This window comes from Oncorhynchus clarkii, chromosome 33 (genome assembly GCF_045791955.1).
Source record: "Oncorhynchus clarkii lewisi isolate Uvic-CL-2024 chromosome 33, UVic_Ocla_1.0, whole genome shotgun sequence".
Lineage (NCBI taxonomy): Eukaryota > Metazoa > Chordata > Actinopteri > Salmoniformes > Salmonidae > Oncorhynchus > Oncorhynchus clarkii.
The window spans coordinates 28,672,557-28,696,896 of NC_092179.1; the positions used below are offsets into that span (position 1 = coordinate 28,672,557).

At 46.8% G+C, this 24,340-nt stretch overlaps 1 protein-coding gene across 3 annotated transcripts in view; it reads right to left on the reverse strand.

The window, feature by feature from the left end:
• The window catches only part of LOC139392639 (ATP-binding cassette sub-family C member 9-like), a 66,619-nt gene that overhangs the window by 33,395 nt on the left and 8,884 nt on the right, over positions 1 to 24,340 (reverse strand). Inside the window, exons 4-22 of one of the 3 annotated variants that reach the window (XM_071140759.1) lie at positions 23,243 to 23,384; positions 22,230 to 22,351; positions 21,803 to 21,969; positions 21,459 to 21,594; positions 21,171 to 21,277; positions 19,987 to 20,169; positions 17,123 to 17,287; positions 15,631 to 15,786; positions 13,843 to 13,977; positions 13,406 to 13,568; positions 12,979 to 13,019; positions 12,704 to 12,846; positions 12,410 to 12,518; positions 11,078 to 11,185; positions 5,479 to 5,551; positions 4,402 to 4,507; positions 2,974 to 3,009; positions 2,253 to 2,291; positions 985 to 1,086 (exon numbers count right to left, since the gene is read on the reverse strand). In XM_071140759.1, coding sequence (XP_070996860.1) covers positions 985 to 1,086; positions 2,253 to 2,291; positions 2,974 to 3,009; positions 4,402 to 4,507; positions 5,479 to 5,551; positions 11,078 to 11,185; positions 12,410 to 12,518; positions 12,704 to 12,846; positions 12,979 to 13,019; positions 13,406 to 13,568; positions 13,843 to 13,977; positions 15,631 to 15,786; positions 17,123 to 17,287; positions 19,987 to 20,169; positions 21,171 to 21,277; positions 21,459 to 21,594; positions 21,803 to 21,969; positions 22,230 to 22,351; positions 23,243 to 23,384 — 2,233 coding nt within the window. The remainder of the gene's footprint in view (positions 1 to 984; positions 1,087 to 2,252; positions 2,292 to 2,973; positions 3,010 to 4,401; positions 4,508 to 5,478; positions 5,552 to 11,077; positions 11,186 to 12,409; positions 12,519 to 12,703; positions 12,847 to 12,978; positions 13,020 to 13,405; positions 13,569 to 13,842; positions 13,978 to 15,630; positions 15,787 to 17,122; positions 17,288 to 19,986; positions 20,170 to 21,170; positions 21,278 to 21,458; positions 21,595 to 21,802; positions 21,970 to 22,229; positions 22,352 to 23,242; positions 23,385 to 24,340) is intronic. The other 2 variants (XM_071140760.1, XM_071140761.1) reach the window with 2 other exon arrangements.

Here is a 24,340-nt window from a genome sequence, read left to right on the forward strand (position 1 = left end):
CAGCAGATAATACAGTAGAGAAGAGTACAGTAGAGTAGGGTAGAGTAGAGTACAGTAGAGTAGAGTACAGTAGAGTACAGTAGAGTAGGGTAGAGTAGAGTACAGTAGAGTAGAGTACAGTACAGTAGAGTAGAGTACCGTAGAGTAGAATAGAGTACAGTACAGTAGAGTACAGTAGAGTGGAGTACAGTACAGTAGAGCAGAGTACAGCAGAGTACAGCAGAGTACAGTAGAGTACAGTACAGTAGAGTAGGGTACAGTAGAGTAGGGTACAGTAGAGTACAGTAGAGTAGAGTACAGTAGAGTACAGTACAGTACAGTACAGTAGAGTACAGCAGAGTACAGTAGAGTACAGTAGAGTACAGTACAGTAGAGTAGGGTACAGTAGAGTAGGGTAGAGTACAGTACAGTACAGTAGGTTAGAGTAGAGTAGAGTAGGTTAGAGTAGAGTAGAGAGGAGAGTACAGTAGAGTAGGGTACAGTAGAGTACAGTAGAGTAGGTAAGAGTACAGTACAGTAGGTTAGAGTAGAGTAGAGTAGAGTAGAGGAGAGTACAGTACAGTAGATTAGGGTAGAGTAGAGTACAGTACAGTACAGTAGGTTAGAGTACAGTACAGTACAGTACAGTACAGTACAGTATAGTATAGTAGAGTAGAGGAGAGGAGAGGAGATGAGAGTACAGTAGAGTAGCTTAGAGTACAGTACAGTACAGTAGGTTAGAGTAGAGTACAGTACAGTACAGTAGGTTAGAGTACAGTACAGTAGGTTAGAGTACAGTACAGTAGGTTAGAGTAGAGTAGAGTTAAAGTAGAGTAGAGTAGAGTAGAGTTAAAGTAGAGTAGAGTAGAGTACAGTACAGTAAAGTAGAGTAGTGTGGAGTAGAGTACAGTACAGTAAAGTAGAGTAGAGTAGAGTACAGTAAAGTAGAGAGTGGAGTAAAGTAGAGTAGGGTAGAGTAGGGTAGAGTAGAGAGTGGTGTTTTACCTCTGTTTGTTGAAGGGACTGCCAAACGTGATGTTATCCTCCACGGTGGCATTCAGCAGCCAAGACTTCTGGGTAGCGTAGCCCACAGAGTACCTGTTCTTACTGAGGCATTATGGGAAATGGAGGCAGAAGAGAGAGAGAGCTCAAACTACAAACATGGAGGTAGGGGAGGGGGTAGTCTTTGAGACGTCAACATTGAGGCACATGAAGCAGTGAGTGGGGGTAGTGGGTTTAGGTTTCTAACACAGGTTAATGATGAGCTGGAAGAGTTGAACCAAAATAACAACAATGTGCTGGGAGTCCAGTTTGTTGGTCTTGTTGGATGTGCAGCAGAACTACCCAAAGAACTACCCACAGGATATGCTTGAGGATAAGAGCATTATGTATCTGAAGGCACAGTGCTTTGTGTACCATTGTGTACCAGTGTTCCCACCACCACATGTTAGCCTTAGCTGTTATTAATGGCTGAGTAATTGTACAATATAAGAGAAAGAGAGAATGAAGACGTTAGCTATGGGTCATGCACACTGACCAGGATGTTGGTCTCCTTGTGTACTGTATTCCTATTGTCTCCTATTGAAAACATACTGTGGAGGCGAATCCACAGTGTCAAAATATATCTCTATCCCTTTAACTGCCTTTTCAGTCAGTTACTTCAGACCCAGACTCCCAGCATGGAAGCACACAAACACTCCACGACTCACTCCACGACCAGCTAGTAACAACTCAATGATCACCATGACTGAGGAATGGAGGGGGGATAAGGGAAATGATGGTAGGGGAATGGAGGGATTGAGGGAGGGATATAGGGAATGATGGCAGGAGAATGGAGGGATTGAGGGAGGGATACATGGAATGATGGCAGGGGAATGGAGGGATTGAGGGAGGGATACATGGAATGATGGCAGGGGAATGGAGGGATTGAGGGAGGGATAAAGAGAATGATGGCAGGGGAATGGAGGGATTGAGGGAGGGAGGGAGGGATATAGGGAATGATGGCAGGGGAATGGAGGGATTGAGGGAGGGAGGGAGGGATATAGGGAATGATGGCAGGGGAATGGAGGGATTGAGGGAGGGATAAAGGGAATGATGGCAGGGGAATGGAGGGATTGAGGGAGGGATAAAGGGAATGATGGCAGGGGAATGGAGGGATTTAGGGAGGGATAAAGATAATGATGGCAGTGGAAGGGAGGAAGAGGGTGCCGGCAGGGGAAGGGAGGAAGGGGGTGACGGCAGGGTCCCTTCAGAGGAAGTTTAAAAAGGGGTACCTCCTGGTTTCTTCAAAAGACCCATCCGTCTCAAAACAACTGCAAGTCACGTTCAATGTGTTAGAGTCTGTACAGCCAGATAGACACAACCACCTCGACTTCAACTTCCTTTACACATGAAGAGATGAACCGCACGCGTGTGTGTGTGTGTGTGTGTGTGTGTGTGTGTGTGTGTACAGAGTCACGTATGTGTGTTCAAATGTAAATCTAGCAGAAGTGTCCTTACAGCCCTGGGGCGAAGACATTTGGACAGAGAGCCAAGAGTCAATTTAATCCAGCTTTATCTACAGAATGACCTCCCTCAACAGTGCAGGCATACTGTCATGATACTGTCATTGTCTCAGGCCCAGGACACTGTCTGCTCTAATAGTGTTATGGCTTCTCCTAGAATGATGTGGGTCTACATGAGGGTGGGTGGGATTCAGTGGGGATAACAGTGTCTGCTTAATCAACCATTCTCAACCCAGTCCTTGGGGCCACTAGTCCTTTCACATATTTGGTGTATATTCAAAACTAGCCTAAATGATTCAACAAGTCAACTAATAGCCAACTGACTTAAGTGTTGAGACCTAAATGATTCATATGGTCAACTAATAGCCAAATGACTTAAGTGTTGAGACCTAAATGGTTCATATGGTCAACTAATAGCCAAATGACTTGTAAATGTAGAATGTACTGTACAGGGGTGAGATGGGAAGAGTAAACCCGAGAGAGAAAGTACCTGTTGGCCTCGTGCAGCATCTCACTCACAGGCAGTCTGATTTAGATAGAAAACAACCACGACAGAAGAAGACAGAACACAGACAAGGCTGAGGTTAGTGTCTACGGCCCGTGGTGACTACCTGTCCTGCTATGGTACTGACTGGCACCTTCGTTCGCTCACACAAGAGTGGACTTTATTTGGAAAGGTCAATTTCATTTTTGGATTACTGCTAAGAAGAGCAGCCGTTACGGTTCTAAACAGATTGAGGAGACATAGTGGTTCTAATGGTAACTGTGGTGCACCATCAGTCTCATAGAGAACTTTAAAGAACTATATGGACCATGTTTCATAGCAGTGTATGAAGGGAGAGAAGTGTTTAATAGATTGGTAGGGTATATTACAGCTTATTAACAGGCTGGGACTTAATGGAGAACAATCAAATCAACAGTTACTAAACCTACAACAAACTAATACCACTGTTTTCATTCAGTCTAGCTCCAAATGAAAACCTTCCGGTCAGAAGAGTATTATTCATTCAATAACCCAAACAAATACTTAACCCAATCCAATCTAATTCAATTATACAATTGAACACTTCCTGGACAAGTAATCACGCTAACTCCCAGCCAATATGTCGTTGGCAAGAAAATGCTGCAACGCCCAGTTCGTTAGCAATTAGCATGTGTCTGTTCTTCCGCTCAGGTTTCAGTCTAAATGCTAATGCTATGAATGCTAATCAGAGATCCATCTCCAGAACATCACAGACGACCCAATCTTAATTTGACATTAGAGTACATTAATGTGAATGCAGATCTCAAATTAAGATTTGGCCCTAGGAGATGGACATAGATTTTCTGTTTTGTTGTAAAAATATGAATAACAGAGATATGTGAAGACAGAGAGTTGAAAATGGAAAGGTCCAGCTTTATAAGTGATGGTGACTGTGAGGTTGTGTTATAGAGATGAGTAGATAGATAGATGATGTTAGACAGTCAAAGTTCAGGCAAAGCTGTCCCCAGCAAGCAGACAGTGAGCGATGTACAGAGAGACAGAGGAGCAGCCAGCTCTCCTTCCATAGCAACCACAGCCACAGAGACAGACACAGACACAGACACAGGAAGGACAACACACAGGACCAACAAGATGGAGGGTGGAATGAATTCTTATTCCACAGATGAAGGCTTTGATTAGCATTGGTGGAGAAGCACAGTGAAACACCCATTTCACATGGACTTAATGGACGAGTCTGACAGCTAGTCAACTCTAGAAAGACACGACGACCCAAAACGAGACTGAGAGGGATAAAGAGGAAGTGAGATGTGTGTCCATCTTGGTCTTTGAGTGGACCTCAGCATGTTCAGTACCTAATAAAGATGAGGACCCCAGAGATTTACACCCTATTATAGACATTCTAACATGTAGCTTATGCCGGTTGGTACCACTCACTTGCTCCAGTAGACCTTTCCACTGAGGGTCTGCATCTCTCCCAGCATGGCCAGCAACAGGGACGACTTCCCACAACCCACCTGGCCCACGATCATGGTCAGCTGACCTGGAGATCAGACACAGGACAAGAAGACACTATATAAAGATAAGAAGACACTATATAAAGTTAAGAAGACACTATATAAAGATAAGAAGACACTATATAAAGATAAGAAGACACTATATAAAGATAAGAAGACACTATATAAACATATGAAGACACTATATAAACATATGAAGACACTATATAAAGATAAGAAGACACTATATAAAGATAAGAAGACACTATATAAAGATAAGAAGACACTATATAAACATATGAAGACACTATATAAAGATAAGAAGACACTATATAAAGATATGAAGACACTATATAAACATATGAAGACACTATATAAAGATAAGAAGACACTATATAAAGATAAGAAGACACTATATGAAGGTATGAAGACACTATATGAAGCATTAGAGACAACAGATTGTTCTATGTCAATCTGACATTGATAATGTCTGTTACAGCCCTGGTTAAAGCTTAAAAGTAGGACAGGATATTGGGATATCTTTACACTCTCAATTTAGATCAGTCATGTTTCCACATCAGTGGAGGCTGGTGGGATGAGTTATAGGAGGATGGGCTCATTATAATGGCTAGAATGGAGAATTAATTGAACGGAGTCAATCATGTAGTTTCCATACGTTTGATACCGTTCCATTTATTACATTCCAGCCATTATAATGAGCCTGTCCTCCTATAGCTCCTCCCACCAGCCTCCACTGTTCCACATATCCTACATAACACATCTACTCCCTCAGCTGCAGCAAATAGTGGACTACCAGGACCAGCCTATCCTGTTTGTCTTAGCTGTCATATCTTACGGGCCACGGGCCATGAGGTCATAGCAGGGAGATATACTACACTGTCACACACACACAAACACACACACAGCTGGTGTTAGATATACTACACTGACTGTCGACGACCTCCTAAACAGGACGCAGCCTGGCGTTGCCATAGTGTTCCCAGCAGGATCGGGTTACCTGTTGGAATGCAGATGTTGATGTCGGACAACGTTGACAAGTTGCTTCCCCATGTGAAGAATCCACCGTTCACCTGAACAGGATACAGTGGGATCAGGCTGACAGAAAAGCATTAGACATGGAGCCTACATGACATGGAGCCTACATGACATGGAGCCTACATGACATGGAACCTACATGACATGGTGCCTACATGACATGGAGCCTACATGACATGGAGCCTACATGACATGGAGCCTACATGACATGGAGCCTACATGACATGGAGCCTACATGTTATAGTCTGCAGCTGGTGGTTTAGATACGTATGTGTACATAGAAATAATGAACCATTTAGGTCTTTAAGACAAATATAATAGCATGTTTACATAGTTATGTTGCGTTTTATGTCTTGTCCGATTCTACTGTTTATTATAGCCAGTAATCCCCCCTCCCTTCCATCCCCTACAGCAAAACCACACAAGATCTGAGATTCAGTGACACAGAACTAATAAATACAAGTTGAAAATGAAAGACAGACGTCTTATTACCGCTGAGAAAAGAGACTTGGTAAATTAAGTTTGTAAATAGACAGAGCGGATGTTACGGGGGTGAGGACCAGAGGGGATGGGGAGTCTTGAAAGGGAGGCTGGGATAGGGGTAGAGAGAGGTAGAGAGGGAGTGGAGGAAGATATGGGTAGAGAGAGGTAGAGAGGGAGTGGAGGAAGATAGGGGTAGAGAGAGGTAGAGAGGGAGTGGAGGAAGATATGGGTAGAGAGAGGTAGAGAGGGAGTGGAGGAAGATATGGGTAGAGAGAGGTAGAGAGGGAGTGGAGGAAGATATGGGTAGAGAGAGGTAGAGAGGGAGTGGAGGAAGATACGGGTACGCTGGGAGGCAGAGATGGGGTGATAAGATGGAAGAGAAGAGAGAGGGAGGAATAAAGAGGGAGAGAGAATGGTTGATGAGACAGAGCGGAAGACAGAGAGAAGGGTTGATGGGAGACAGAGAGGAAGACAGAGAGAAGGGGTGATGGGAGACAGAGAGGAAGACAGAGAGAGGCAGAGAGAAGGGGTAATGGGAGACAGAGGAGGGTAGAGAGAGGCAAAGAGAAGGGGTGATGGGAGACAGAGGAGGGTAGAGAGAGGCAGAGAGAAGGGGTGATGGGAGACAGAGGAAAGTTGAGAGAGGCAAAGAGAAGGGGTAATGGGAGACAGAGGAGGGTAGAGAGAGGAAGAGAGAAGGGGTAATGGGAGACAGAGGAGGGTAGAGAGAGGCAGAGAGAAGGGGTGATGGGAGACAGAGAGGAAGGTAGAGAGAGGCAGAGAGAAGTGGTGATGGGAGACAGTGAGGAAGGTAGAGAGAGGCAGAGAGAAGGGGTAATGGGAGACAGTGAGATAGGTAGAGAGAGAAAGCGGGTGAGATGAGAGAGGAGACAGAGAAAGAGGATTTGTCTGGTTCACACACAGCAGCAGCCTATCCATTCGACCCTCCTGCTGCCCCCAAGCTCATTAACAGACTGCCTACAATAATGCTGTGGGTCCACAGGGATAGCAACAGGATGTGGACCCCAAAGAGACCAGAACAGGGGCTGAGAACATGTCAGTTAATGAGGGTTCTCTGTTCTCATGAGAATCCCCTGCCTCTGACTCATTATGTGGGTCCTGAGAGTTTAAACTGTCGGTAAATGTTGACTTCTCCTCAGGGTGTGTTTCACACAATGGACAGGCCAAGAGATGAAACATCTGCTGTGAGAGATAGACAGTGGTAACATCTGCTGTGAGAGATAGACAGTGGTAACCTCTGCTGTGAGAGATAGACAGTGGTAACATCTGCTGTGAGAGATAGACAGTGGTAACATCTGCTGTGAGAGATAGACAGTGGTAACATCTGCTGTGAGAGATAGACAGTGGTAACATCCGTGGTGAGAGATAGACAGTGGTAACATCCGTGGTGAGAGATAGACAGTGGTAACATCCGTGGTGAGAGATAGACAGTGGTAACATCCGTGGTGTCACGTGTTACTAGAGTGAATGACCCGGGCGGATGTGACAAAAAGGCCAGTTTAAAGGTTTGAGGACAACTGTCGGACTCCAGCTCAGAAGCCCCTGCGTGTCTACGTGTCTACGTGTGACTCAACTGTCAGACTCCAGCTCAGAAGCCCCTGCGTGTCTACGTGTCTACGTGTCTACGTGTGACTCAACTGTCAGACTCCAGCTCAGAAGCCTCTACGTGTCTACGTGTCTACGTGTGACTCAACTGTCAGACTCCAGCTCAGAAGCCTCTGCGTGTCTACGTGTCTACGTGTGACTCAACTGTCAGACTCCAGCTCAGAAGCCTCTACGTGTCTACGTGTCTACGTGTGACTCAACTGTCGGACTCCAGCTCAGAAGCCCCTGCGTGTCTACGTGTCTACGTGTGACTCAACTGTTGGACTCCAGCTCAGAAGCCTCTGCGTGTCTACGTGTCTACGTGTGACTCAACTGTCAGACTCCAGCTCAGAAGCCCCTGCGTGTCTACGTGTCTACGTGTGACTCAACTGTCAGACTCCAGCTCAGAAGCCCCTGCGTGTCTACGTGTCTACGTGTGACTCAACTGTCAGACTCCAGCTCAGAAGCCTCTACGTGTCTACGTGTCTATGTGTGACTCAACTGTCAGACTCCAGCTCAGAAGCCTCTGCGTGTCTACGTGTCTACGTGTGACTCAACTGTCAGACTCCAGCTCAGAAGCCTCTACGTGTCTACGTGTCTACGTGTGACTCAACTGTCAGACTCCAGCTCAGAAGCCTCTGCGTGTCTACGTGTCTACGTGTGACTCAACTGTCGGACTCCAGCTCAGAAGCCTCTGCGTGTCTACGTGTCTACGTGTGACTCAACTGTCAGACTCCAGCTCAGAAGCCCCTGCGTGTCTACGTGTCTACGTGTGACTCAACTGTCAGACTCCAGCTCAGAAGCCTCTGCGTGTCTACGTGTCTACGTGTGACTCAACTGTCAGACTCCAGCTCAGAAGCCTCTGCGTGTCTACGTGTCTACGTGTGACTCAACTGTCAGACTCCAGCTCAGAAGCCCCTGCGTGTCTACGTGTCTACGTGTCTACGTGTGACTCAACTGTCAGACTCCAGCTCAGAAGCCTCTACGTGTCTACGTGTCTACGTGTGACTCAACTGTCAGACTCCAGCTCAGAAGCCTCTGCGTGTCTACGTGTCTACGTGTGACTCAACTGTCAGACTCCAGCTCAGAAGCCTCTACGTGTCTACGTGTCTACGTGTGACTCAACTGTCGGACTCCAGCTCAGAAGCCCCTGCGTGTCTACGTGTCTACGTGTGACTCAACTGTTGGACTCCAGCTCAGAAGCCTCTGCGTGTCTACGTGTCTACGTGTGACTCAACTGTCAGACTCCAGCTCAGAAGCCCCTGCGTGTCTACGTGTCTACGTGTGACTCAACTGTCAGACTCCAGCTCAGAAGCCCCTGCGTGTCTACGTGTCTACGTGTGACTCAACTGTCAGACTCCAGCTCAGAAGCCTCTACGTGTCTACGTGTCTATGTGTGACTCAACTGTCAGACTCCAGCTCAGAAGCCTCTGCGTGTCTACGTGTCTACGTGTGACTCAACTGTCAGACTCCAGCTCAGAAGCCTCTACGTGTCTACGTGTCTACGTGTGACTCAACTGTCAGACTCCAGCTCAGAAGCCTCTGCGTGTCTACGTGTCTACGTGTGACTCAACTGTCGGACTCCAGCTCAGAAGCCTCTGCGTGTCTACGTGTCTACGTGTGACTCAACTGTCAGACTCCAGCTCAGAAGCCCCTGCGTGTCTACGTGTCTACGTGTGACTCAACTGTCAGACTCCAGCTCAGAAGCCTCTGCGTGTCTACGTGTCTACGTGTGACTCAACTGTCAGACTCCAGCTCAGAAGCCTCTGCGTGTCTACGTGTCTACGTGTGACTCAACTGTCAGACTCCAGCTCAGAAGCCCCTGCGTGTCTACGTGTCTACGTGTCTACGTGTGACTCAACTGTCGGACTCCAGCTCAGAAGCCTCTGCGTGTCTACGTGTCTACGTGTGACTCAACTGTCGGACTCCAGCTCAGAAGCCTCTGCGTGTCTACGTGTCTACGTGTGACTCAACTGTCAGACTCCAGCTCAGAAGCCTCTGCGTGTCTACGTGTCTACGTGTGACTCAACTGTCGGACTCCAGCTCAGAAGCCTCTGCGTGTCTACGTGTCTACGTGTGACTCAACTGTCAGACTCCAGCTCAGAAGCCCCTGCGTGTCTACGTGTCTACGTGTGACTCAACTGTCAGACTCCAGCTCAGAAGCCTCTGCGTGTCTACGTGTCTACGTGTGACTCAACTGTCAGACTCCAGCTCAGAAGCCTCTGCGTGTCTACGTGTCTACGTGTGACTCAACTGTCAGACTCCAGCTCAGAAGCCCCTGCGTGTCTACGTGTCTACGTGTCTACGTGTGACTCAACTGTCGGACTCCAGCTCAGAAGCCTCTGCGTGTCTACGTGTCTACGTGTGACTCAACTGTCGGACTCCAGCTCAGAAGCCTCTGCGTGTCTACGTGTCTACGTGTGACTCAACTGTCGGACTCCAGCTCAGAAGCCTCTGCGTGTCTACGTGTCTACGTGTGACTCAACTGTCAGACTCCAGCTCAGAAGCCTCTACGTGTCTACGTGTCTACGTGTGACTCAACTGTCGGACTCCAGCTCAGAAGCCTCTACGTGTCTACGTGTCTACGTGTGACTCAACTGTCAGACTCCAGCTCAGAAGCCTCTGCGTTTCTACGTGTCTACGTGTGACTCAACTGTCGGACTCCAGCTCAGAAGCCTCTGCGTGTCTACGTGTCTACGTGTGACTCAACTGTCAGACTCCAGCTCAGAAGCCTCTACGTGTCTACGTGTCTACGTGTGACTCAACTGTCAGACTCCAGCTCAGAAGCCTCTGCGTGTCTACGTGTGACTCAACTGTCGGACTCCAGCTCAGAAGCCTCTGCGTGTCTACGTGTCTACGTGTGACTCAACTGTCGGACTCCAGCTCAGAAGCCTCTGCGTGTCTACGTGTCTACGTGTGACTCAACTGTCAGACTCCAGCTCAGAAGCCTCTACGTGTCTACGTGTCTACGTGTGACTCAACTGTCGGACTCCAGCTCAGAAGCCTCTACGTGTCTACGTGTCTACGTGTGACTCAACTGTCAGACTCCAGCTCAGAAGCCCCTGCGTGTCTACGTGTGACTCAACTGTCAGACTACAGCTCAGAAGCCTCTGCATGTCTACGTGTCTACGTGTGACTCAACTGTCAGACTCCAGCTCAGAAGCCCCTGCGTGTCTACGTGTCTACGTGTGACTCAACTGTCAGACTCCAGCTCAGAAGCCCCTGCGTGTCTACGTGTCTACGTGTGACTCAACTGTCGGACCAGCTCAGAAGCCTCTGCGTGTCTATGTGTCTACGTGTGTGACATGGCTGCACATGTACGTGAGCTACAGCTTGTCTGTGAGTTGATAGCCTACGTGTCTGTTCCTGTGTCCGTGCATGCAGTCAGCCAGTGTGTGCGGTGCTGTGTGTGTCACAGGTCCTGAGAAGAAGGGCCAATGAGCTTGTTGAGGTGTTGAACTTTGACCCCTGACCTTGACAGCCACGTCCTCAGTCTCGTTAGGTCGCAGTGGTCTGCGTGCTGGCTGCTCATAGTTGTCCATCTGGTAGAGCAGGGGCTGCTTCCTGTTTATAGCCTTGGTCTGGAGAGAGAGAGGTAGGGGGGGGATGGGGAGGGAGAGGGGAGAGGGAGGGAGGGGGATGGGGAGGGAGAGGGGAGAGGGAGGGAGAGAAGGGGAGGGAGGGAGAGAGGGAGAGGGGAGAGGAAGGGAGGGAGAGGGGGAGAGAGAGAGGGAGGGGGGGATGGGGAGGGAGAGGGGAGAGGGAGAGGGGAGAGGAAGGGAGGGAGAGGGGGGAGAGAGAGAGGGAGGGAGGGATAGAATGAAAGACAGAAATGGGGAGAGGGAGATGAAGGGAGGGTGAGAAAACAGAAAGAGAGAGATTGCATTCAGTGATAAACTTGGCCCCTCATCCGCTGTAACCTCCAGGGAGGACCCCCTCTCAGACCCTGACTGAGACTGTCCCCAGAGGGAGCTTCTTATCCCCTACCCCTCATCCCCAAGACATCCCTCCATCCCTTCTTCAGCCCTAAACAAATGGCTCCTCCATCTCACACTAACCCCTCCACCACTCGGTCTCCGTCTCCCTCCACTCCTTCTGAGGAGTCCAACACAGAAATAAACCTGTCAAAGTCCTGAGAACAGCTGAAGACATGACGAGACTGGCAGCAACCAGCAACTTAACGCCTCCTGGTTGAGATTCTTATGAAACACTGCTGCTAGATTGACACGGTGTGTAGTTACAGTTCCTCCTTCTACAGAGACCAGATCTGCTCTGGTCAAACAGACACTTTCTCTGCAGTTCCACCAACAGCTTGAAGTTAGAAACACGTTGGCTCTGAAACTTGGTCAGTTGAAAAGCATCATAACCATCACATCATCCTGACGAGTCCATTAGCCGTGTTGGGAGCTGTGGAAACCCTGTAGTAACACAGTAGTTGTTGTATTCCATGCTGGCTGTAAATGAATAGCTCCTGGATTAGGCTCTGTGCTGTGCTGGCTGAATGTCCAGCATTAGCTGCTCTGGCAGAGGGACAGATAAGTAATTGGGTCATGTTCATTAGGGACCAAAGTGAATAAACAGACTGAAACGCTAAGAGACTACCTCGAAACACACCATTGAGTGTGTGTTGAGTTTACATGTTGCTTCAGTGTTCCCTACTAAACACGACTCAGGACTGTAATAGGGGCAGTGTTTGGTAATAGGGATGGTGGTGTGTGTGTGTGTGTGTGTGTGTGTGTGTGTGTGTGTGTGTGTGTGTGTGTGTGTGTGTGTGTGTGTGTGTGTGTGTGTGTGTGTGTACTAACCGCCCCAGGGTGTTTCTTACAGGCCTCTAGGGACACAGACATGTCTCCGTTCCTCCAGCTGTCATCGCCAATCTCATCGCTCTGCAGGAACTCACCCAGCTTCTGGACGCTGTGGATAGGACACGATATGATAGGACACACACAAACCCACACCCACACCCACACACACACACACCCACACACACACACACATATAAATAACCCTTCTATGATACAAATAAGATTCCAGCAGATTGTCTAATTGGTAACTATCCAGTATTCAGTATCCCTGGGCGTCCTCAGTAGGCCTCTCACCTGACCATGGCCTTGACTGCGAAGCGGACCACGGTGGAGAGCAGGAACAGTGGGGTAACCAGGATGTGGAAGAGGGCCAGAGCAGCGAAGGCCTCTGAGGAGCTGGGTTTGGACTTGTTGATCAGGGCGTGGCTGACAAACGTCTGACAGAGACACAAAGATACACAGATACTCAGTTTGGTTTTGTTACCAGATTTCAGAGCTGGCAAAACACTAGCTACAATTGGCCCGAAAAATGGCCTGTAGGATACAGGGATGATGAGAAACCCTCTTACCACAAGCACAGCAGCGATGGGGATAGCAGCATTCATGAAAACTGGGGAGGAAAAGAGGTCATATTATGTAGCAACAGAGAGCCTTTGGAGAGAACAAAGACATGTTCAAACTTCAAAGCTCTTAAGTCAAACTGAGCCCCAAATATAAATGAGGACAGAATATAAGCAGTGTGAGTGTCTTACTGGACAAAATGGGGGGATTTCACAGCTCAAAATAAAGGATGTGATAGCTATTATAAAGTAACAGAGGTGATGTGTCTTATTGGAGGTGTAGAGGGCCAAGGTGTGTGTGTCTCACTAGACATGGAGGCGTAGAGGGCCAAGGTGTGTGTGTGTCTCACTAGACATGGAGGTGTAGAGGGCCAAGGTGTGTGTGTGTCTCACTAGACATGGAGGTGTAGAGGGTGAAGGTGTGTGTGTGTCTCACTAGACATGGAGGTGTAGAGGGCGAAGGTGCGGAGGCTGGTGAGCTCTTTGCCCCTGGTATCTTCTACACTGTCACAGAAGATGTTCTCCCAGGCGTACAGCTTCAGCAGCTTGATCCCCTTCAGAATCTCTGTGGTTTTCTTCAGACGTTCCGTAGACTGGTCCTGTCAGAAGAGGGCGATGCCTTACTGAAGATTTAAACTACAAAATAATATAAATATATTCTCACTTCAACTGTTTTTAAAGGTTATTGTTTCCTTATCATATACTGTTTCCCTCATCACAACAGAAAATAACTGAAATCACTCAAATCTAGGCTATTTATTGATGGTAAAGCTTGCAGGTTCATATCTAAAGAGACAGTGAAACTACGGTCTAAGGGATTGGTGCAGGCAGTGTACAACCTGAGTGTCTCAACGTGAACAGAGGGTGACTCACCAGGGTGCTCTTCTGGGTGTCAGCCAGCTTGGTAGCGATCAGGTATTGGACTGGAGCCAGCAGCACGATGACTGAAGCTCCAATCAGAGCACTGGTCCCCAGCAGGTAGTACAGCAAGATCACGCCCATCACAATCTGAGCAGGAACACAACACAAAGATATGAGGGATATATTGGGAGTTATTAGGGATATATTGGGGAGTTATTAGGGATATATTGGGGAGTTATTAGAGATATATTAGGGAGTTATTAGGGCGTTATGAGGGATATATTAGGGAGTTATTAGGGATATATTAGGGATATATTATGGAGTTATGAGGGATATATTAGAGTTATAAGGGATATATTAGGGATATATTAGGGATATATTAGGGATATATTAGAGTTATAAGGGATATATTAGGGATATATTAGTGATATATTAGGGATATTTTAGGGATATATTAGTGATATATTAGGGATATATTAGGGATATATTAGAGTTATAAGGGATATATTAGGGAAATATTAGTGATATATTAGGGATATATTAGGGATATATTAGGGATATATTAGAGTTATATTAGGGATATATTAGGGATATATTAGGGATATATTAGGGATATATTAGTGATATATTAGTGATATATTAGGGATATATTAGAGTTATAAGAGATATATTAGGGATATATTAGGGATATATTAGGGATATATTAGTGATATATTAGGGATATATTAGAGTTATAAGAGATATATTAGGGATATATTAGGGATATATTATGGAGTTATGAGGGAGTTATGAGGGATATATTAGGGAGTTATTAGGGATATATTAGGGAGTTATTAGGGATATATTAGGGATATATTATGGAGTTATGAGGGATATATTAGGGAGTTATTAGGGATATATTAGGGATATATTAGTGATATGTTAGGGAGTTATTAGGGATATATTATGGAGCTTTTAGGGAGTTATGAGGGATATATTAGGGATATATTAGTGATATATTAGGGATATATTAGGGAGTTATGAGGGATATATTAGGGATATATTAGTGATATATTAGGGATATATTAGGGAGTTATTAGAGTTATAAGGGATATATTAGGGAGTTATTAGGGAGTTATTAGGGAGTTATGAGGGATGTATTAGGGATATATTAGTGATATATTAGGGAGTTATTAGGAATAAATTAGGGAGCTTTGTGGGATATATTATGGAGTTATTAGGGAATTATTAGGGATATATTATTGATGCATAATATTACAGTCATATTGGTACTGGCAGATAATGGCTTAAAAAAGACATACTTGTTAATTTAAGATCAGGTTGTTGGCCGCATCATACATAGAGACTATGTCCAGATAGATTGAATCTTACCAGCATGGCCCCACCTACACTTACGTCAAATTGACCTCAAAAGTTTTTTGTTGTTGTTGCATTTTAGCTAACACTAACCCTTTTCCTAACCTTAACCTAATTCTCCTAACCTGCTACGTTAATTATCCTAACCTACTGCGTAAATTCTCCTAACCTGCTACGTTAATTATCCTAACCTACTGCGTAAATTCTCCTAACCTGCTACGTTAATTATCCTAACCTACTGCGTAAATTCTCCTAACCTGCTACGTTAATTATCCTAACCTACTGCGTAAATTCTCCTAACCTGCTACGTTAATTATCCTAACCTACTGCGTAAATTCTCCTAACCTGCTACGTTAATTATCCTAACCTACTGCGTAAATTCTCCTAACCTGCTACGAAAAGTACATTTCGACATAAGCTGAATTCTATCTAGTCAAAACCCACCTGCACTGGCATGGCCCAGAGGTTGGGACACAGGAAGAGGAACCACATGAGCTGGTTGGTTTCTATGGCAACCAGGTTGTTGATCTGGCCCAGGGTCATCTCTCCCATGGACATGTTAGAGGTGGACAGACGCAGGATCTTGTTGTAGATCATCGCCTAGGAAACGGACAGGACAGAGGACATTAACAACCTACCAGATACAGCACATTCACTTCTGTGACTGCCTACGGCTGTCCCGATTCTCCACCTCTGTGACTGTCTACGGCTGTCCCGATTCTCCACCTCTGTGACTGTCTACGGCTGTCCCGATTCTCCACCTCTGTGACTGCCTACGGCTGTCCCGATTCTCCACCTCTGTGACTGTCTACGGCTGTCCCGATTCTCCACCTCTGTGACTGTCTACGGCTGTCCCGATTCTCCACCTCTGTGACTGTCTACGGCTGTCCCGATTCTCCACCTCTGTGACTGCCTACGGCTGTCCCGATTCTCCACCTCTGTGACTGCCTACGGCTGTCCCGATTCTCCACCTCTGTGACTGCCTTCGGGTGTCCCGATTCTCCACCTCTGTGACTGCCTATGACTGTCCTGATTCTCCACCTCTGTGACTGTCTACGGCTGTCCCGATTCTCCACCTCTGTGACTGCCTTCGGCTGTCCCGATTCTCCACCTCTGTGACTGCCTACGGCTGTCCCGATTCTCCACCTCTGTGACTGCCTATGGCTGTCCCGATTCTCCACCTCTGTGACTGCCTTCACCTGTGCTGATTCTCCACCTCTGTGACTGCCTACGGCTGTCCAGATTCTCCACCTCTGTGACTGCCTATGACTGTCCCGATTCTCCACCTCTGTGACTGCCTTCGGCTGTCCCGATTCTCCACCTCTGTGACTGCCTAGGGCTGTTCAGATTCTCCACCTCTGTGACTGCCTATGACTGTCCCGATTCTCCACCTCTGTGACTGTCTACGGCTGTCCTGATTCTCCACCTCTGTGACTGTCTACGGCTGTCCCGATTCTCCACCTCTGTGACTGTCTACGGCTGTCCCGATTCTCCACCTCTGTGACTGTCTACGGCTGTCCCGATTCTCCACCTCTGTGACTGCCTAGGGCTGTTCAGATTCTCCACCTCTGTGACTGTCTACGGCTGTCCCGATTCTCCACCTCTGTGACTGTCTACGGCTCTCCCGATTCTCCACCTCTGTGACTGTCTACGGCTGTCCAGATTCTCCACTTCTGTGACTGTCTACGGCTGTCCCGATTCTCCACCTCTGTGACTGCCTACGGCTGTCCCAAGTCCCCACTTTATTTTTGCACCTCCCCACTCCCCGTCATGAATTGAACAACGGCAGAAACTCCCGTCAGCCAATGACTACACATCTAATGTTTTTAAATCTATGACAGAGAACACTTTTTATGAACAAGTGAACACTTTGGGTAAAGGATGGAGAATCGGTGACGCAGTATCCTACAAATCCCAGAATCCTCCAGTCAGTCACCAGCAGGGCTCCACGGAGGTTGATGCCGGTCTCTATGGTGACATAGTAGGAGGCCTGTAGGAAGGTCCGCTGTAGCACCAGGGCCAGGAACAGCAGAACAGCCAGCACTGACGTATTCTGGAGCAGCTCGTTGGATGACATGAAGTAGACCTCGAAATAGGGGACCTGATAGACAGTCACACACACACACACACACACACACACACACACACACACACACACACACACACACACACACACACACACACACACACACACACACACACACACACACACACACACACACACACACACACAGATAGATAGTAGGTTAGAGCAGATGTAGGGGACTGTAAAAAGCAAGACCTGACACTACCCAGACCCCGTCACTACCCAGACCCTGTCACACACAGAGAAGGACAGAGAGTGAGAGAGTGTGAGATGAGTGAGGAATTTTCCATGTCACTTAGAAATGCACGCCTGCAGTACTTCAGCCTAAACTCTCTGTTCCTCTGTTCAGCCCTCTGACACCGGCACTGTGCACGATGCTCTACTTTAGAGAGATGTTCCTCTGTTCAGCTCTCTGACACCGGCACTGTGCACGATGCTCTACTTTAGAGAGATGTTCCTCTGTTCAGCCCTCTGACATGATGCTCTACTTTAGAGAGACGTTCCTCTGTTCAGCCCTCTAACATGATGCTCTACTTTAGAGAGACATGCCTCTGTTCAGCCCTCTGACATGATGCTCTACTTCAGAGAGACGTTCCTCTGTTCAGCCCTCTGACATGATGCTCTACTTTAGAGAGACATGCCTCTGTTCAGCCCTCTGACATGATGCTCTACTTTAGAGAGAGGTCCTCTGTTCAGCCCTCTAACATGATGCTCTACTTCAGAGAGACGTTCCTCTGTTCAGCCCTCTGACATGATGCTCTACTTCAGAGAGGGACGTTCCTCTGTTCAGCCCTCTAACATGATGCTCTACCTTAGTTCATCAGTTCAGTGCTGCTGACTCCCCACAGGTCCCAGGATAGTTTATTTCTGTGTCCTAAATGGATTTCTGGTGTACCTTTAAAAGTTAGTTGAGGAAAGTGTGTGTGTGTTTCTGTATCTGTGTGTGTGTGAGGGTGTGAAATATGCTGTGGGATCATTTGTGTCTATAATATAATTGGTCTAATGGGGGTGACGTGGTGGCTGGGACAGGGACAGGGTTGGGAACAATGGCGCTGTCGACGCCTCATGACATCACAGAGGAAGTGAGTCATCATGAGAAGACGAGCAGACCACCCTGCTGCGCCCTCATGGCGGTACGATGTCGATGACACAACCCACAGCGTCAGACAGTGAGCTAACTATATAATAAACGATTTATCTCTATGGAGCTAACTAGCCAACAGTCACAACAACATGGAGGAATGTGTCACACAAACAAGACGTCTGCTGTATCAAATTGAATCACTTGAATGAGCCGTAATGGACGGGCATAACATAGAAGGAACGAACAGGAACTATGGTACCAGGAACAGAGTTATGGGCCGATGGGAACAGTAACTATGGTACCAGGAACAGAGTTATGGGCCGATGGGAACAGTAATTATGGGACCAGGAACAGAGTTATGGGCCGATGGGAACAGTAATTATGGTACCAGGAGCAGAGTTATGGGCCGATGGGAACAGTAATTATGGGACCAGGAGCAGAGTTATGGGCCGATGGGAACAGTAATTATGGGACCAGGAACAGAGTTATGGGCCGATGGGACCAGGAACAGAGTTATGGGCCGATGGGAACAGTAATTATGGGACCAGGAGCAGAGTTATGGGCCGATGGGAACAGTAATTATGGGACCAGGAGCAGAGTTATGGGCCGATGGGACCAGGAGCAGAGTTATGGGCCGATGGGAACAGTAATTATGGTACCAGGAACAGAGTTATGGGCCGATGGGAACAGTAATTATGGTACCAGGAACAGAGTTATGGGCCGATGGGAACAGTAATTATGGTACCAGGAACAGAGTTATGGGCCGATGGGAACAGTAATTATGGTACCAGGAACAGAGTTATGGGCCGATGGGAACAGTAATTATGGTACCAGGAACAGAGTTATGGGCCGATGGGAACAGTAATTATGGTACCAGGAACAGAGTTATGGGCCGATGGGAACAGTAATTATGGTACCAGGAGCAGAGTTATGGGCCGATGGGACCAGGAGCAGAGTTATGGGCCGATGGGACCAGGAACAGAGTTATGGGCCGATGGGAACAGTAATTATGGTACCAGGAGCAGAGTTATGGGCCGATGGGACCAGGAGCAGAGTTATGGGCCGATGGGAACAGTAATTATGGGACCAGGAACAGAGTTATGGGCCGATGGGACCAGGAACAGAGTTATGGGCCGATGGGAACAGTAATTATGGTACCAGGAGCAGAGTTATGGGCCGATGGGAACAGTAATTATCGTACCAGGAACAGAGTTATGGGCCGATGGGAACAGTAATTATGGTACCAGGAGCAGAGTTATGGGCTGATGGGAACAGTAATTATGGGACCAGGAACAGAGTTATGGGCTGATGGGAACAGTAATTATGGGACCAGGAACAGAGTTATGGGTCGATGGGAACAGTAATTATGGGACCAGGAACAGAGTTATGGGCTGATGGGAACAGTAATTATGGGACCAGGAACAGAGTTATGGGTCGATGGGAACAGTAATTATGGTACCAGGAACAGAGTTATGGGCCGATGGGAACAGTAATTAAGGGACCAGGAACAGAGTTATGGGCCGATGGGAACAGTAATTATGGGACCAGGAACAGAGTTATGGGCCGATGGGAACAGTAATTATGGGACCAGGAACAGAGTTATGGGCCGATGGGAACAGTAATTACACACCACACTCCCTTCCTTGACGGGCTTTTTGTTGAGATGTTCGACGATGCCATAGATGCAGAGTGGCCCGGCGAAGCCCAGCAGATCCGCCAGGTAACGGAAGGTACTGCTGAGGAGGATGGGTCGGCCAAATGCCCGGTACATAGAGCGCCAGATGGATGGAGCCTTCTCTGGGTCCTCGGCATTCTGCTAGGAGGGGGAGGGGACAGGGATGGAAGGGTTACAACTACACAGGAGAGTTCCACTACAATGAACCTTCATCTCAGAGTGAAGATGAGACTACCTGATTACAGAGTCTGGTTCGCCAGACTACATTATTTATTTATTTAACCTTTATTTAACTAGGCAAGTCAGTTAAGAACAAATTCTTATTTTCAATGACGGCCTAGGAACAGTGGGTTGACTGCCTGTTCAGGGGCAGAACGACAGATTTGTACCTTGTCAGCTCGGGGATTCAAACTTGCAACCATTTTGATTACTAGCCCAACTCTCTAACCACTAGGCTACCCTGCCGCCCCAATTTCTGCCCCAATTTCCGCCCCAATTATAATGGACAGTCTTTAGAGATATATTCAAACCTATCCCGGGCTTGACATGTGTATAGGATACAAGTGTAATATATCTAACACACAGAGTTTTAACTGTAGAGAATCTGATCAGAATGTTCTAATTAAATTAAAGCAGGGATCCATTGAATGGTATGTCACTGCACTGGGGATCCATTGAATGGTATGTCACTGCACTGGGGATCCATTGAATGGTATGTCACTGCACTGGGGATCCATTGAATGGTATGTCACTGCACTGGGGATCCATTGAATGGTATGTCACTGCACTGGGGATCCATTGAATGGTATGTCACTGCACTGGGGATCCATTGAATGGTATGTCACTGCACTGGGGATCCATTGAATGGTATGTCACTGCACTGGGGATCCATTGAATGGTATGTCACTGCACTGGGGATCCATTGAATGGTATGTCACTGCACTGGGGATCCATTGAATGGTATGTCACTGCACTGGGGATCCATTGAATGGTATGTCACTGCACTGGGGATCCATTGAATGGTATGTCACTGCACTGGGGATCCATTGAATGGTATGTCACTGCACTGGGGATCCATTGAATGGTATGTCACTGTCAGAAGCAGAATATGAAACTCTGTCACTCCCTCCTCCACTCACCCTCTGATCCTCGTAGGCGTCTTTGAGCTTCAGGTAGTTGGTGAGGGCTCTCATGGCGATGGGGAGTTTGCCAATCTTCTTCAGCTCAATGGGTCTTTTATGGGCTCCTGTGATCAAGCATTCAATCCATCCAGATAATTGTACATCAATCAAAGTCATTTTAACATCAGTAGCTGTCACAAAGTACTTTACAGACACCCAGCCTGAAGCCCAAACAGCAATCAATGCAGAAGCGGAAGAACAGTGGCCAGGAAAAACACCTGGAAGGAAGGAACCTAGGAAACGAACCTATAATCAGGGGGTTCATCCACCAGTATGTGGCCTTGGAGAGGAGGTTGACGAAGGGCTGGAGGAACCTCACTCCCAGGTCCTGAAGGTCCTCTGGAGGCTTTACCTTCTGGGGGTTGGCGAAGAACACGTACCTCTACACGGACACCAGGACACAAAGACAGAGACAGACACACACACACCAGGTAAAAAAGTAAAAAGCCAACAGGAGCTGAAATAAAGACCATGCATCTGCTATCAGATCACATCAGTACACCACATCCTCCTCTTCCTTCTTCTCTTTATATAGAACCTCTATGACCCCTGACCCAGGAAGCAGTCAGTCCACCAGTGTTCTAACTCACCCTGACCCTGATGACGTTGATCTCTACAGCCATGAGGAGTCCGTACAGAACGACCAGCAGGGCTGTGATACAGAACCTCAGGTGCAGCACTCCAACGCCGTACTCTGCAAACTTCCACAGCTTGATGGACTTGGTGATGAACGCCAGAACCCAGTAGATAAACAGAGCTGAGGAAGGAGGAGGTTGGTCACTTCGTGCACTACTTTCCCCAGAGATGTATGACAAGTATACTTCATGGTGTACAGCAGAATGGTTCATGTGTAGCGAACTGTGTTTGGGCCATCTGCCATAGCCTCTAAACTACTGTACCAAAGGGAGGCTGATTCAGCGCTGCTCAAACACTAACTGTTCATTTGGAGTAATGAATGCACTGATGGTATCATTTTGACTCACCCAGCAGTAGTCTGATGGTATCATTTTGACTCACCCAGCAGTAGTTTGGGGAAGTTGGAGGTTTCTATGTTGTGGTAGTACACCACAGATGTAGTGGCTGCTATGAAACCCATAAACGCTGGCATAAAGAGGTGGAGGTGATTGGTGTCCATCTGTCTGAAAGGATGGAGAGACAGGAGGTTGCATCAATACTCAAAGAAACAAAGTCCATTTGTTATGCCATGTATCTCTGCTTTATAGGTTGACGTTGTATTCAGTCTCATACAGTTAACATACAGTTAACATACAGTTAACCCAGTGGAATTCAAACTTTTTCGCCAGGATTGCTGGGGACCCCATTTTTCGCAATAATTTATCACAACCCCACCAACGAATCTAATGACACAAGCTTAAAATCAGCACATTTCTATTTTTTACATCAACAAATAACATTTTTTTCAATGAAAAGAAACCAATAAATACATTTACTCAATACAATTTTATTTTTCAAATTATCCTTCTCAAAAACGCCTGTATATTGTACCATACAATAATCTGTACTCTTAATTTTTTGTCCCCCACCACACCAAAATTGAAATATATTTTTATCAAATGTTGTGCGACACTGAAACATGGAAGGAAGCTGCTAGCTTCAGCCACTAAATAAGCAGGTGGTGCAATCAGCAGGTTTTGATGCAGGGTTTGTGATGCATCAGACGATGGCTCCGATCATAGCTTTGTGTTGCTGCAGCATTGTGGAGGATCTTATTGGTTGCAGTCTGGGTAAACTGGAGAGTGGGGTTATTTTGAGGGACAGTGGTTTCATTTTTCTATAAACATTGGTCTGGAGGGAAGCAAGGAAATTCAATAGTTCACTGCACCTGAAACTTGGGAGTCATTCGTTTTAGCATTCAACAATGACAGAGAGGAATAGCACTTCTTCTGTAATCTCAGCAACGCAGAACAAAATCTCATGTGAACACTGGCTTCTGACCAGCTACTAACGTTTCCTTTTCCACAGTACACTACCTCTTTGGTAACAGGAAGTAGTTTTAGGGGGTTTCTTACTTGTTGGAGACGATTCCCTCAGCGATCTCACAGACGTGGACAAACAGCAGAGTGAATGTGAGGATCCAGCGCAGGTTGTGTCCAGGGAAGTGGAGCCAGGTGTTATGGTGGATCTGAACCTTAGAGCTCTGACTGCCCCAGCCTAGGAGGAGGGAAGTGGAGCCAGGTGTTATGGTGGATCTGAACCTAAGAGATCTGACTGCCCCAGGCTAGGGGGAGGGAAGTGGAGCCAGGTGTTATGGTGGATCTGAACCTTAGAGCTCTGACTGCCCCAGCCTAGGGGGAGGGAAGTGGAGCCAGGTGTTATGGTGGATCTGAACCTAAGAGATCTGACTGCCCCAGCCTAGGGGGAGGGAAGTGGAGCCAGGTGTTATGGTGGATCTGAACCTAAGAGATCTGACTACCCCAGCCTAGGAGAGCACACACACTCAGATAAACAGGAACATAAGCACACACGCCTAAGAACGCATGCACAAACATGCAAACACACAGGGTTGGGCAGTAACGTAATCCACAAGTAATGACGTTACTCATTTAGAGTAATCCAAAGGATTACATTAATGATAACTTTATTTGTCATGTAATCTGTAATCAGTAACAGATGAAGTACACAGATAAACACAACAGTTCATTCTAAAGCAATCTGCATATTATCAAGGTTTTCCTGCCAAACAATGAAAGTCATGGATATTCTGGGTGACTCTTGGATAATGCAGGCAACTTTGACAAGTGCCCTCAATGGTCAACTGTTTGTAAACCTTTAAGTTTAATGGTCAACGTTAACTGTTTGTAAACCTTTAAGTTTAATGGTCAACGTTAACTGTTTGTAAACCTTTAAGTTTAATGGTCAACGTTAACTGTTTGTAAACCTTTAAGTTTAATGGTCAACGTTAACTGTTTGTAAACCTTTAAGTTTAATGGTCAACGTTAACTGTTTGTAAACTTTACTGTTTGTAAACCTTTAAGTCTAATGGTCAAAGTTAACTGTTTGTAAACCTTTAAGTCTAATGGTCAAAGTTAACTGTTTGTAAACCTTTAAGTTTAATGGTCAACGTTAGCTGTTTGTAAACCTATAAGACCAATGGTGAACTTTAGCTG